This window comes from Giraffa tippelskirchi, chromosome 9 (assembly GCF_054371585.1).
Source record: "Giraffa tippelskirchi isolate mGirTip1 chromosome 9, T2T-mGirTip1v1.2.pri, whole genome shotgun sequence".
Classification (NCBI taxonomy): domain Eukaryota; kingdom Metazoa; phylum Chordata; class Mammalia; order Artiodactyla; family Giraffidae; genus Giraffa; species Giraffa tippelskirchi.
The window spans coordinates 151,700,366-151,714,580 of NC_137283.1; the positions used below are offsets into that span (position 1 = coordinate 151,700,366).

General features: G+C 41.0%; 1 protein-coding gene across 13 annotated transcripts in view; it reads left to right on the top strand.

Annotated features, from left to right (window-relative positions):
- Positions 1–395: 395 nt before the first annotated feature.
- The window catches only part of CCDC170 (coiled-coil domain containing 170), a 90,644-nt gene continuing 76,824 nt past the window's right edge, over positions 396–14,215 (top strand). For 6 of the 13 annotated variants that reach the window (XR_014065504.1, XM_081530279.1, XM_081530276.1 and 3 more), the window contains exon 1: positions 396–508. Coding sequence is in view for 3 of the 13 variants with exons in the window: in XM_081530275.1 (XP_081386401.1) it covers positions 434–508 (75 nt within the window). In the remaining 10 variants the exon portion in view is untranslated. Of the gene's footprint in view, positions 756–7,871; positions 8,033–14,215 lie in introns of those variants that run through there. The other 7 variants (XM_081530283.1, XM_081530278.1, XM_081530282.1 and 4 more) reach the window with 4 other exon arrangements.

The window sequence follows — 14,215 nt, forward strand, 5'->3', positions numbered from 1 at the left end:
GCTCATGCGCCTTCATGACAGCGCACGCCGTCAGCACGGTTACCACGGACCCCCCTCGCTGTCCCCTCTCTGTCACTTGTCCCTGACCCGAGGACAAGACCCGGAACTGCGCCCGCGGTGGAGCCCGGCGATGGGGACCGACCTCCGGCCCCGAACCTCCGCCTGGCCGGCTGGGGCCGATTGGCCGCCGCGCCGCCCCGGCCCCCGGGACAACTTCGGGAGGATCAGGGTCTGCCCGGCGCCCCCCGGGCGCGTCTCGGGGGCCCGGACGCCTCGCAGCCCGGCCGAGGACTCCGGGCCCCGCGGGCGCCGCCAGCGTCCGGGGCCCCGCCGGCCGGCCACAGTGTTTACCGGTTGCCCGAGGAGACGCGCCCGCGCGCACCGCCGGCTCCCGCGCCCACCGGTCTGAGCGCGCCGCGGGACCCCAGCCGCCATGAGCTCCTCCGGCCCGCGGCGCCCGCCGCCCACCGGCCCAGCCGCCTTCGGCTCCTCGTCGCCCGCGCCCGAGGTACCGTCGCAGCCCGCGGGCGCGCGCCGGGGTGGCGCCGGCGGTCGGTCTCCTCCCGGCAGGGCGCCGGGGAGGCTCGGCCCGGGCTGCGCGCGGCCCTCCTCGCCGGCGAATTCTCTCGGTAGCCCGGGTGCATCGTGGTGGGAACGACCCCACGTCGGAGAGGGACTTGGCATTGCCTGCGGCCGGCGAATTTGAGGAAGTGAGGGGGCAGGTCGTGAGTTTGTGAAAAGCGGTTGAACTTGAGGTTGTACCAGTTCGCGTCTCTTGGTCATCGACACGGGTGACATTCTCAAAACGGTGTATCTGGTTCCTGTAGACCCTCCCCGAACCCCCGCCCCCGGCACCAAGAATTCTTCCTTCTATCTTAAACTCCTTAACTACTAAGAGACGTGATTCAGAGCAGTTTCTTCAAAACCTGAGGTGGTAAGGTTAATAATACAGTCTCGAGGGAAGTCACTGCTCTTTTCGTTGCTTATCATTTCAGAAACGGTCATTCCGTTGTCGAATCCATTTACTCGTGTACTCCCAGGTGGTACTTGGGCATCGCGGACCTGCAGGCTCAGCCTGGGTTAAGTGTCCCCTTCTGGATCCCGCGCAGGGGCCCACCAGGCTGAGCGTTTGTTAGAGATTCCCCACGAGGGGGAACTGGGTTCAGCCGAACTGCTTGCTGACCCCAGAGGTGTACTCAGCTCAGCTGACCACAAAAATCCCTGAGGCACGCTCTGAACAATTCAAAACTTGGGCTGGATTCTCCAGCAAGCTGTAGGGAATTCTAACATTCAGCAGCTTTGATGACTGCCTTTTACATCTGACCTGATAGTGTCTTCCTTCTATTTAGATTTTTTTTTTTTTTGATTCTTGATGTATTTGTGGAAAACTAGTACCGTCTTGTACAAATAAAATTAGTTTTTCTTCCACAGGAAAATTTGCGTATTTTGTCTCCATCTGGTATCCTGTGTGCATTAAGACTATTAGCCCATGCATAAGTATGTAGAGTTTTTGTATTGCTTATATTTGTTGGGGGAACAAATTGAAAGTAAATTACAGACCTCATGGCCCTTCATCCCTAAAAAATACTCTGGTGTGTGTCCCCTAAGAATAAGGGAATTCTCTAACCAAAATACAACGATCAAGTTCAGCATGTTTAACATCCTTATAATAATATTATCTAATGTCCACTCTCTGCTATTTTGCCATTTGTCCCAATAATGCCATTTACTGCAATTTTTTTTTCAGGATCACGCATTGAATTTAGCTGTGTGTCTTTAGTCTCTGTAAACCTGGAATGGTTCCTCGGTCTTTCTTTGTCTTCGATGATATTTTTACAGAATCTAGGTCACTTGTTCTGTAAAATAGGTTTATCAGATTGTTCTTCATAATGAGATTTTTGGTAGGAATACTATATAAGTGATGTGGCTCAGTTTGTCAGAGCAGGAGGTACATGATGTCAGTTTCTCCCACTGGTGATGTTCCTAGTTGGTGGTATCTGCCCATTTTCTACTGTAAAGGTGGAAAAAATTAAGTTTTAGTAATAAATAAATGATCATATTGAATAATCCTGTTGATTCATATTGAGATTTTTCGGGTAAATTTTACCACCTACATAAAGGAAAATATCCACCAAGACCAAGACTTTTTAAAAAATTATTTTTGGCTGCTCTGGGGCTGCCTTGTTGCTCTCAGGCTTTCTGTAGTTTTGGAGAGCCGGACTACTTTCTAGTCGTGGTGCGTGGGCTTCTCTTCGCGGTGACTTCTCTTGTTCCTGGGCTCTAGGAGAGCAAGCTCAGCAGTTGTGACTCACGGGCTTAGTTGCCTGTGGCATGTGGGATCTTCCAGAACTAGGGATTGAACTGGTGTCCCCTGACTTGCAAGGCATATTCTTAACCACAGGATCACCGGGGAAGCTCCCAAGCCCAAGACTTTAATTGACCCGGAAGACCTGAATTTTATTGAGAAGCAAAAGGCCAGCGTTTATACTGTAATTACTTTTTCAGTTTCCAAAATACTTATCTGAGACAATCTTATAACTCAGATAGGCAGGGCAGGAATTTCCCATTATATACAAGATATAGCTTGTTCAGTTAGCAAATAATGGAATAGGAACTTAAATATCTTTCTTTTGAAAGTTTAGTGCTTTCCCTGCCATACCATTATGCACTGAAAAACAGATTGAAATATTAAGCAGGGGAAATAACCAAGTGTATGAGGAAGTAGAATACTGCAGGGACTGGAAATATTAGCTATGAGTTCAGGCAGTCCTGATTACACCACTTAACTGTGACACTTTGAGCAAAAAAAAAAAATGACAGTGTCTCAGAACTTAGTTTCTTCATCTGCAACATGAGATCATAAAGCTTATGATATAGCGTGGTTTGGGGATTCACAGTCAATATATGGAACGCTGCCAACGGAGTGACTGAATACATCACTGTTGGGAATTTGAGCAACTTTCTTTCCTCTTTGTAAAACAAGAGTTAGTTAGAATAGCTGCCAGATGGAGTTGTTATGAGAAGCAAAGGTAAATAGCAACACGGCCTATCAGCAGCTATAGTTCTTCAAAGGAAAGAGGATTTAAGCTGGTCATATATAATTATGAAAGAAGTAAAGTCAGTTTTTCTTTATTTCCCCTCCATTTCAAACATTTAAAAAATTATGGTAAAATACACATAAAATTTACTGTCTTAGCAAAATTTAAGTGTACAGTTCAGTGGCCTTAAGTACAGTTGCTTTATTGTACAACTGTCATCGCCATCTATCTCTGAAACTCTTCATCTTTCAAACTGAAATTCTGCACACACTCCGCAGTAACTCTCCATGCCCTCCTCTCCCCAGCTCCTGGTAACCACCATTCTTTCTCTGTGTCTGAATTTGACTGCTCTGGGCACCTCGAGTAAGTGGAATCATACCGTATTCATCCTTTTGTGACTGGTTTGTTTCACTTAGCATAATACCCTTGAGGTTCATCCATGCATCCATGTTGTATTATTAATAATACATGCATTAGAATTTCTTCCCTTTTGAAGGCAGAATGATATTCCATTGCATGTATATGTCATGTTTTGCTTATCCATTCATCTGTACAGAGACACTTGGATTATTTTATTGTGAATAATGCTACTATGACCATGGGTATATAACAGATCTTCAAGATCTTGCTTTCAGTTATTTTGGGTATAAGCATTGTAATTGCTGGATTATGTAGTATTTCCATTTTCAATTTTTTATAAAGTTTTTTTCTTTTTAATATTCATTTGGCTGCACTGGGTCTCAGTTGCAGGTTTCAGGATCTTTAGTTGTGGCATGCAAACTCTTAGTTGTGGTCTGTGAATCTAGTTCCCTGACCAAGGATCGAACCTGGGCCCTCTGCCTTGGGAGTGCGCATCTTAGCCACTCTTCCACCAGCAAAGTCCCCAATTTTCAGTTTTTTTTAGGAACTGCCTTACTGTTTTCCATAGTAACTGCACCATTTTACATTCTTATTAGCAATACACAGATGTTCCAATTTCTCTACATCCTTGTCCATATTTGTATTTTTCCTTCCTTCCTTTTTCACTTCCTCACTCTCTCCTTCCTTCCCTCCCATCCTTCTTCCTTCCTTCCTTCCTTCCTTTCTTTTTCCCCACTCCTTTTTTTTTTATATATAGTCAGCCTAACAGGTGTGAAGTAGTAACCATTTCCACTTTATTCCATTTCCTTTCTCTGTGATTTGTTCTGTTCTTTTTTATTTTCTCTTCCTTTTAATCAAACTTAAGAAAAGATCTGACTCTAATCATATGTCTTCATGTGAATTTAAATCAGAAGCCCTGGTATTCTAGGTATAAAGGAAAACAACCTGAAGCCTCCCACAAAGGTAAGAAATGAGAGAGAAAGAAGCAGAAAAAGCAAAGTAAAAGAAAAAAAGACGATGAAAAGAAAAACAAATATATCAGTAATTACAATAAGTATAAATGGATTAAATGCTCAGTTAACCAATAAAATTGTCAGATTGAATTTTTTTAAAAAATTCAGGTGTATGCTATTTATGAAAGACATATTTAAACAAAAATATATGGAAAGATTGAAAGCAACATGTTTGAAAAGATTTACCAGACACATAATAAGCACAGGAAACCTTACTGGATATGATAATATTATACAGAATACTTTTAAAGCAAAAAAGCATTACTAGAGGTAAAGAAAGTCACAATGATGATACAAATTGTATCACTGCCACATAATAATAAAAATTCTTATTTATCAGAAAAAGTTACAACAATTCTAAATGTGTATGCATCTAATAAAATGGCCTCAAAATATATAAATCCAAAATAGACAGAAGCAAAAATCTCTGAGGAGACACAGGCAAATCTACACCTACAGTAGAACACTTTTAATATACCTCTGTATGTACCTGAGAGATCCCACCAGACAAAAATTTGGTACAGGAACTATTAAAAAGCTAAAAATACAAACTTGGTTAAGTCATTATGAAGAAGAAGAAAACGATATAAAATATTTGGGCTATATATATGACTGTAGAAGTTAACCAGATGACTTTTTTTCTTTGCCCAAGGGAATAAATACCTTAGAACTGAAACAATCAATTGGACAAAGTCCTATAAAGTGTATTGGTAGAGATTAAGCTAGATAAGTAATTAAATGTTTTTCCTTGTTTCAAATAAAAAAGAGCTTTATACAATTAAAAATTATTGATGACAATCTGATCATGAGTTCAATTCAGTTCAGTCACTCAGTTGTGTCCGACTCTTTTCAACCCCATGGACTGTAGCACGCCAGGCTTCCCTGTCCATCACCAAGTCCTGGAGCTTGCTCAAACTCATGTCCATTGAGTCAGTGATGCCATCCAACCATCTTATCCTCTGTCGTCCCTTTCTCCTCCTGTCTTCAATCTTTCTCAGCATCAGGGTCTTTTCCAGTGAGTCAGTTCTTCCCATCAGGTGGCCAAAGTATTGGAGTTTCAGCTTCAGCCTCAGTCCTTCCAATGAATATCCAGGACTGATTTCCTTTGGGATTGACTGGTTGGATCTCCTTTTAGTCCAAGGGACTCTCAAGAATCTTCTCTAACCCCACAGTTCAGCTTTCTTTATAGTCCAACTCTTACTTCCCTGCATGACTACTGGAAAAACCATAACTTTGACTAGCCGGACCTTTGTCAGCAAAGAAATGTCTTTGCTTTTTCATATGCTGTCTAGGTTGGTCATAACTTTTCTTCCAAGGAGCAAGTGTCTTTTAATTTCATGTCTGCAGTCACCATCTGCAGTGATTTTGGAGCAAAAAATAAAGTCTTGACACTGTTTCCACTGTTTCCCCATCTATTTGCCATGAAGTGATGGGACCAGATGCCATGATCTTCATTTTTTGAATGTTGAGTGTTAAGCCAGCTTTTTCACGTTAAACAAACCCACCTTGAAGGATTTTCTGTTAAATAATTGGCCAATACTCTTCAAAAGTGTCAAGGTCATGATTGGCAGAGACTAAGGAGACAAGCCAACTAGAAGCAATGTGAGAGCCTGGGTTGACCCCTGGACCAGAAAAAAGACATTATTAGAAAACTCGTGAAATTTGAATAAGATCTGAGGTTTAGTTAATAGTATTATAGCAATGTTAATTTCCTGGTTTTAACATGCCTCGGATATGTAAGTAGTTAACATTAGGGGAAGCTGGGTAAAGTGTACACAGAATCTTTCTGTTCTAATCTTGCAACCTTTTTCTGGGTCTAAAATAACTTCAGAATAAAAAGTTTAAAAAATGAATGACAAGCAATTAATTCTTTTGTATATCCAACTGTAACTGCAACACTTAGTTTCTCTTGGTATCTAATTATTCTTGGACCACCTGGCTGAGGGGAAACGTTCAAATAACAGGTAGATAAAAGAACTTTTTGAACAGCAAGCAGAGAGCACGATGGATTTTTCTTTTGTATTTCCAAAAGGTGGTGTGAATCTTTACTTAAAGTTGCCAAATGTAATGTACAGGATATTTGAAACAATAGTGAGTGCTTCTTGGTTTGTACTTGAATTAAGCTGACTAATTATAAAGACTTACTTTTTCTGTGTTCAAGGACAATTTAAAAATTTAATTGAAAAAGGGAGTAACATTTGCTGTACTTAGAATTATTTATGCTAGGTTCTTTTCCCAAGATTTCTTTTTTCTTTGTTTCGCTTCCAATTTTTTTCCTTTGAAATTGATGCTTTGGTGGCTTTGATCTAAGGCAGAGAAGTTCAAAGGCATTGCCGAGGTGGACCAGCGGCCCTGTACTTTTTCTCTTATTGATACCAGCACTACTATTGATTATGGCCTCTATCTCTACATGTTAGCTAGTACTTGAATAAAATATTTTAAATATTGCTAGTAAAAGGAAATATATGAATTCTATTTCTGAGTAACTGAAATAACTTCCTTTTTGTTGACTAAATTGATTCTTATGCTGTCCCTCCTGACTCTTCCATGTTACCTTTGTACAGAAATGTATTTTTCAGCATTTCTAGGTCCTCATCATCTAATCTCAATGTCAGTGCAAAGGGGAACAATGTCAAGACCCGACTATAGTTGTCACATTTCCCATAAGTCTTTTCTGCTTCAGGGTAAATGAAATGGGTAGAGTGGAGAAGCAAAAAGGAAGTCTTGATGTTGAAATTTTGTGACTATTTGGAGTAAGCAAAAATGAGAACATGGGAGAAAACCTGAACCAGAAAAACTCTGCTTGGTGAATCATACCTTGATTGAGTCACCCATGTGGTGAACGTTTTTCGAGTTTCAGGGCGCCAAGGATAGGGAAATTCTTTGCTTCAGCAGTTAAAACGTGAGGGTCAATTCTAAAACAGATGCTGTTTTAGATAAGGGCCCACGCTCATAAAAAGTTACATTTCAGTGGGGGCAATAGATAACAAAAGTAAACAAATGGATAAACAAGGTAATTTCAAAGTGTGGTTGACACTAAAATGGGATAACGGGATCAAGACTGACTGGTGTAGAGGGTCTGCTTTGGGTACGGTGGGCCCAGATGACTCTCCCAGGAGATGACATGTATGCTGAGTTGTCGGTGATGCTGGGAGGGAGTGTTTTTAGAGACAGCTTCCCTAGGGGAAGTGTGTTTAGAAAGAGTACACTACCATGTGTAAAATAGATAGCTAGTGGGAACCTGCTGTATACACAGGAAGCTCAGCTCAGTTGTCTGTGTGAACTGAAAGGGAGGGAGGTCCAAGGTTTGGGGGGATGCATGTATACGTATGGCTGATTCACTTTGCCGTACACAGAAACTAACACAATATTGTAAAGCAACTATACCCCAGTTAAAAAAAGAATACAGTTGGTAGCAAGTCCCTCAGTTTGAGTGTGTCTCATGATTCCTTATCCTTAGATTCAAGTTGATCACTTTTGGCATTTATCGGTGATCCTATATGAGAGATGGTGTCTTCTCAGTGCATCATGTCAGGAGCCATATGTCAGTTTATCTCACTGTTGATGTTATAAAAGAAAAAGAAAGGCTGAGAACTGGATTCAACAGACGAACGATACCTGGTAATACGTGCGATACATTTTTAATTGCTCTAAGGAATGTTATTGAGATAATTGGTGAATAGTGTGGTGTCATTATTAAATTTCTTGAATTTCACAGCTGTATGCAAAGGAATGTTCTTGTCCTTAGAAATACATGCTGAAGTATTAAGGGGTTAAAGGCTGTGATGTCTGCAAATTACTCACAAATGACTCAGCTGTCATGATTGTAATGGACGGAGAGAAAAGACTAGATCAAATGTGATGAAATGTTCTCACCACTGGTGAATCTAAGGGTGGCATATACTTGATTATTCTTTCGACTTTTCTGTAAGATTGAAATAAAGCTTTAAAGAAATTATGTACCTGTAACAAATCGGGATATTAAGTAGAAGATGCTCTTTCTAACTATCGCGCTCACAATATAGTTAGGTAAATAATAAATGGGGTAATAAAGGTTTGGAAAAGGAAGAAGGTAAGCATGGCTGGAGTAAAGATATTGTGTCAGATAAGGATCTAGAAGGAAAGGCAAACAAGCAGTTACCGGAGGTGCTCTACTAGATGGGGAAGATGGAGAGCTGGGGGAGGAGAAGCTTTGCTGGTTATGGGGGCCAATGATGGTGGTGGTAGGGAGATGACATTGACTTCGGAGTACCGATGGGACCCATAGGTGATGTTCAGTGGCAGTTGGAAGCATGAATCTCTAGCTAGAGATGCAGATTGGGGAGCCATCAATTACTGCAGATGGTTGAAATCTCAGGACAGCATGAAGTAGACCAGTGAAGGTGTCTTATGTGGTGAAGAAAAAGGACTGACGATGAAGTCCAGAGAGTCGCAGGTTAACAAGATTTAGAGAGGAGGGCCAGCTGAGCAGAGAAAGGAAAGCTGCTTAGCAGAGCGGTGGTCACGGCTCCTCCAGTTGTCCTTTTTCCATATGCTGGAGCACCCTTCCCCTGGGTTAACTTAGAATTGACAGAATTTGGGGAATAGCTGCCAAAAACAATGATTATGGTTTTGTCCATATTGATTATTAAATGTTTCTTTCTGATAGTAATTAGCTAAAAATTAGTAATTAGGCCATTTCTGGTCCATGGTATAAAAACCATGCCATTTGGGCCAACTGTGTGTATATATATATTTATATATGGCTTCCCTGGTAACTCAGTGGTAAAGAATCCACCTGCCAATGCAGGAGATGCGGGTTCAATCCCTGGGTCAGGAAGATCCCCTAGAGAAGGAAATGACAACCCATTCCAGTATCCTTGCCTGGGAAATCCCATGGACAGAGGAACCTGGTGGGCTACAGTCCATGGGGTCACAAAGAGTCGGACACAACTTAGGGACTTAACAACAACTACATATATATATATACACATATATATAGTTCTGTTTCTCTGGAGGACCCTAATACACAGTGTAACTTCACTGAGTCCTTCCATGCTTGAGGAGGTTGTTAGAACCAGTGGGTTTGTAGTCCATCAGAAAGGACAGTGCAACAAGGCCACAGGTGCTCAACACAGACACAAAGGCTGACCATCAATAGCAGAGAAGTGGGGAGAGTTTGTCGTATCTATTGCCTGATTTTCCTAGAAAGACAGGACCAATCTATCCATCAGTGTCCCTGGGACCGCCATACTTTAAGGGACCCATGAGAATGTTTTAAATTCTTTTAAAATCAGGAGAGGGAGAAAAAATAACTTTTAAGTTGAGAAAATATTTTCATGTGTAATATTTTGTTATGTTCATCTTCATGCCAATAGGTTGTAAAATATAGTTTTAATATCTGTATGGAGGAAAGAGACCATGAAGGTGTTAATAAAAGTGCACTGTTGTTGTTTAGTCGCTAAGTCATGTCCTACTCTGCAACCCCATGGACAGTGGTCTGCCAGGCTCCTCTGTCCGTGGGATTTCCCAGGCAAGAATACTGGAATGAGTTGCTATTTCTTCCTCCAGGGGATCTTCTCGACCCAGGTATCAAACCCATGTTTCTTGCGTGTCCTGCATTGACAGGCAGGTTCTTTACCACTGGGCCACCTGGGAAACCCATAGGACCCACAAAAGTTAATGGGGTCATGTGGGGAGATGAAACTGTGTGTAGAAGTGCTGTATAGAGAGCATTGTTAAGCAACAGAAAAGGTGATAGTAAGAGAGACAATAGAACATATTTTTCCCAATTTTACTGATATGATTGACATACAGCACTGTGTAAGTTTAAGGCATACAGCATAATGACTTGACTTAAATATATTGTGAAGTAATTACCACAATAAATTTAGTTAAATTAACAGCCATCGTCTGATATAGATACAAAAGAAAAGAAAAAGAAAATGTTTCTTTCCTTGTGATGAGAACTTTTGGGACTTTTCAATAGATCATACAGCACTGTTAACTATAGTCATTATGTTGTACATTATAGCCCCAGTATTTATTTATCTTAACACTGGAAGTTTGCACCTTTTGACTGTCTTCACCCAATTCCTGCACCCCACACAACCCCCGCCCCCCGCCTCTGGTAACTGTAAATCTGATCTCTGTCTCTCTTCTTAATGAGATTTTTGCTTGTTTTAGATTCCACATATGAGATCATACAGTGTTTGTCTTTCTCTGACTTATTTCACTTAGCATGATGCCCTCAAGGTCCATTTATGTTGTTGCAAATTTTCTTCTTTCTATGGTTGGGTAGTAGTCCATTTTTAGATATAGGTATATTTAGATGTATTAGACTGGCTAAAAAGTTTGTTTTGTTTTCTGTACAATCCATGGATTGCTGTGTGTTAGTGTGTTGGTCACTCAGTCATGTCCAACTCTTTGCGACCCCATGGATTGTAGCCCGCCAGGCTCCTCTGTCCATGGAATTCTCCAAGCAAGAGTACTGGAGTGGGTAGCCATTTCCTTCTCCAAGGGATTTTCCCAACCCAGGGACTGAACCCAGGTCTCCCTCATTGCAAGCTGATTGTTTACCATCTGAGCCACCAGGGAAGCCCCAAAATATTGGAGTAGGTAGCCTATCCCTTCTCCAGAGGACCTTCCTGACCCAGGAGTCAAATCCGGGTCTCCTGCATTGCAGGTGGATTCTTTACCTGCTGAGCTGCCAGGGGAGCCCCCTAGCTATAACTATATCTAGAGATAGAGATGGATATAAATATGTCACCTTTCCTTCCTTATCCATTCATCCATTGATGGATACTTAAGTGTTTCCATGACTTGGCAATTGTAAATCATGCTTAGAAAATTTTATCCTAAAATTACTTGCTCCTTCTCTTAAAGGTTGACATAAAATGATGAATATTTAACTGAAGTCCAGCAAAATTTAAATCTCCCTATGACAGTTTTATTGCACTAGAGAATTGCTCTTTTGGAAAATGGGTTAAACTGTATTTCAACTTCCTTCTAAGGGAAATATTCCTGAGGAGCCAATTTGAATAGACAACTTGTTAAAAGTTTTAAGCACACCATTCAGCATTGGAACTGAAATATTACATCTTGGAAAAATTTTCACTTTAAGATAATTTATCAAGTATTTGATAATAGATGGAGTGAAAAAAACCCCACTTGGGAAGAGGTCTAGAACCCTTAATATGTGAAAAGAAATGGGATTCTGATGAATAAAATGTCCCATCTTGTTGTCAATAAAGGTTTTCATTTCCCCCATTCCACTCAAAGAAGCTGTTTCCTGTGTGACAGTGTTCCCAAATCTGCGTTCATTATGAGCCCTGACAGCTACACCCAGTACCTCCCATGGAGCTCCATTCAATACAAATACTGAGAAATTGCTAGTCACTTAAAATGGACCTGAAATTAATTAACTTGCCTGTGGCTTTCATAACTAGGATGTTGTCTTGGTAAAGTGAACAGATTAAAAAAATTCAAAGGACTTTCAGTTCAGTTCAGTCGCTCAGTCGTGTCTGACTTTTTGTGACCCATGGACTGCAGCACACCAGGCCTCCCTGTCCATCACCAACTCTTGGAGCTTACTCAAACTCATGTGCATCGAGTCAGTGATGCCATCCAACCATCTCATCCTCTGTCATCCCCTACTCCTCCTGCCTTCAATCTTCCCCAGCATCAGGGCCTTTTCCAATGAGTCAGTTCTTCCCATCAGGTGGCCAAAGTATTGGAGCTTCAGCATCAGTCATTCCAATGAATATTCAGGACTGCTTTCCTTTAGGATTGCCTGGTTGAATCTCCTTGAAGTCCAAGGGACTCTTGAGAGTCTTCTCCAGCACCACAGTTCAAAAGCATCAATTCTTCAGTGCTCAGCTTTCTTTATAGTCCAACTCTCACATCTATACATGACTACTGGAAAGACCATCACTTTGACTAGATGGACCTTTGTTGGCAAAGTAGTCTCTGCTTTTTAATATGCTGTCTAGGTTGGTCGTAGCTTTTCTTCCAAGGACCAAGTGTCTTTTAATTTCATGGCTGCAGTCACCATATGCGGTGATTTTGGAGCCCCCAAAAGTAAAGTCTCTCAGTGTTTCCATTGTTTCTCCATCTATTTGCCAGGAAGTGATGGGACTGGATGCAATGATCTTAGTTTTCTGAATGTTGAGTTTTAAGCCAACTTTTTCACTCTCCACTTTCATTTTCATCAAGAGGCTCATTAGTTCCTCTTTGCTTTTTGCCATAAGAAGTGGTGTCATCTGCATATCTGAGGTTATTGATATTTCTCCTGGCAATCTTGTTTTCAGCTTGTGCTTCATCCAGCCCAGAATTTCACATGATGTACCCTGCATATAAATTAAATAACCAGGGTGACAATATACAGCCTTGACATACTCCTTTCCCGATTTGGAACCAGTCTGTTGTTCCATGTCCAGTTCTAACTGTTGCTTCTTGGTGGGCATACAGATGTCTCAGGAGGCAGGTCAGGTGGTCTGGTATTCCCATCACTTTAAGAATTTTCCACAGAGGACTTTATGTTAAATGAAAATATAAGCTTCTAAATTGACTAGACCCAACCTGTACAGCATATACAAACTTGTAGAAAGCAAAAGGAATCTTTTTTAAATTTATTTTTTATTGAAATATAGTTGATTGACAATGTGTTAGTTTCTGCTGTTCAGCAAAGTGAATTAGTTATATCATACATATATCCACTCTTTTTTTTATATTCTTTTCCCATATAGGTCATTACAGAGTATTGAGTAGAGTTCCCTGTCCTATACAGTAGGTCCTTATTAGTTATCTATTTTATATATAGTAGTATGTATATGTCAATCCCAATCTCCCAATTTATCCCTCCCTCATAGGAATCTTCCAAAAAGTGGTTGGAAGGAGATTTATGAATTCATCAAAACTAAATTTTGTGAACTTATCATGAATTTTGGAAATGCAGCTCATTACTGCAATAACCTGACTTGCCTTGCAGACCAACAATATTGAACGAAGTTCAGGAGATAATTCAATTTAGGGAGAAGTGATTGCATATCTGTATATGACAATAACATAGCAATGAACAGTATGGGCTTTGATTTGAATTCTGGCTGTGCCATTTCATTCATTCCTTCATTCACTCTGTGATTTTACTGACACCCCATCACTGGGGACACAGTGGTGAACAAAATAGGCATTTTCCTGTCTCTATGGACCTCATAGTCTAGTGGGGTTATAGATATTAAGTAAGTAATCCTAAAATAAATAAAATGCTAAAAAAAGAAAAAATCATACAGAGAAATAAGTTAATTTGGTGATAACATGAAGGATAAGTATTGGGTAACATAAGAGTGAATAACACAGAAAACTAATTTAGATGGAGGCTCAGGGGACATTGACTTAAAGACTGAAAACAGGCTGGGTAGAGTGAGCCAGTGTAAGAGGTCAGAACTGAGGGGGGAAAGGAGGGGAGGGTTGGGGGAGGAAGGGGAAAGAGAGGAGGAGAAGGAAGGGGAGAGGAGGGAAGGGAAAGAGAGGAGCCAGAAAACACAGCTGTGCGATTCACATCAAATGCCTTATCATGTTTGACCCTAAATTTCTTTTTTATGCAATGTGGATAGTTGTAATAGCTTTACATGGTTGCACTTGGGGTTAAATGACATTGTATTTGAATCATGCTTAATACAGACCTAGCATGATTAGTGTTTACTGCCTGGTGGCTATAGATAATAATGCCCTCACGGAGTTTACATTCTGGTGAGGTGATCATAGCCACTTCAAGATCATAGCCACTTCAAGAGAGAGGCTAATAGCTGTTTGAAGAGTTTCAGA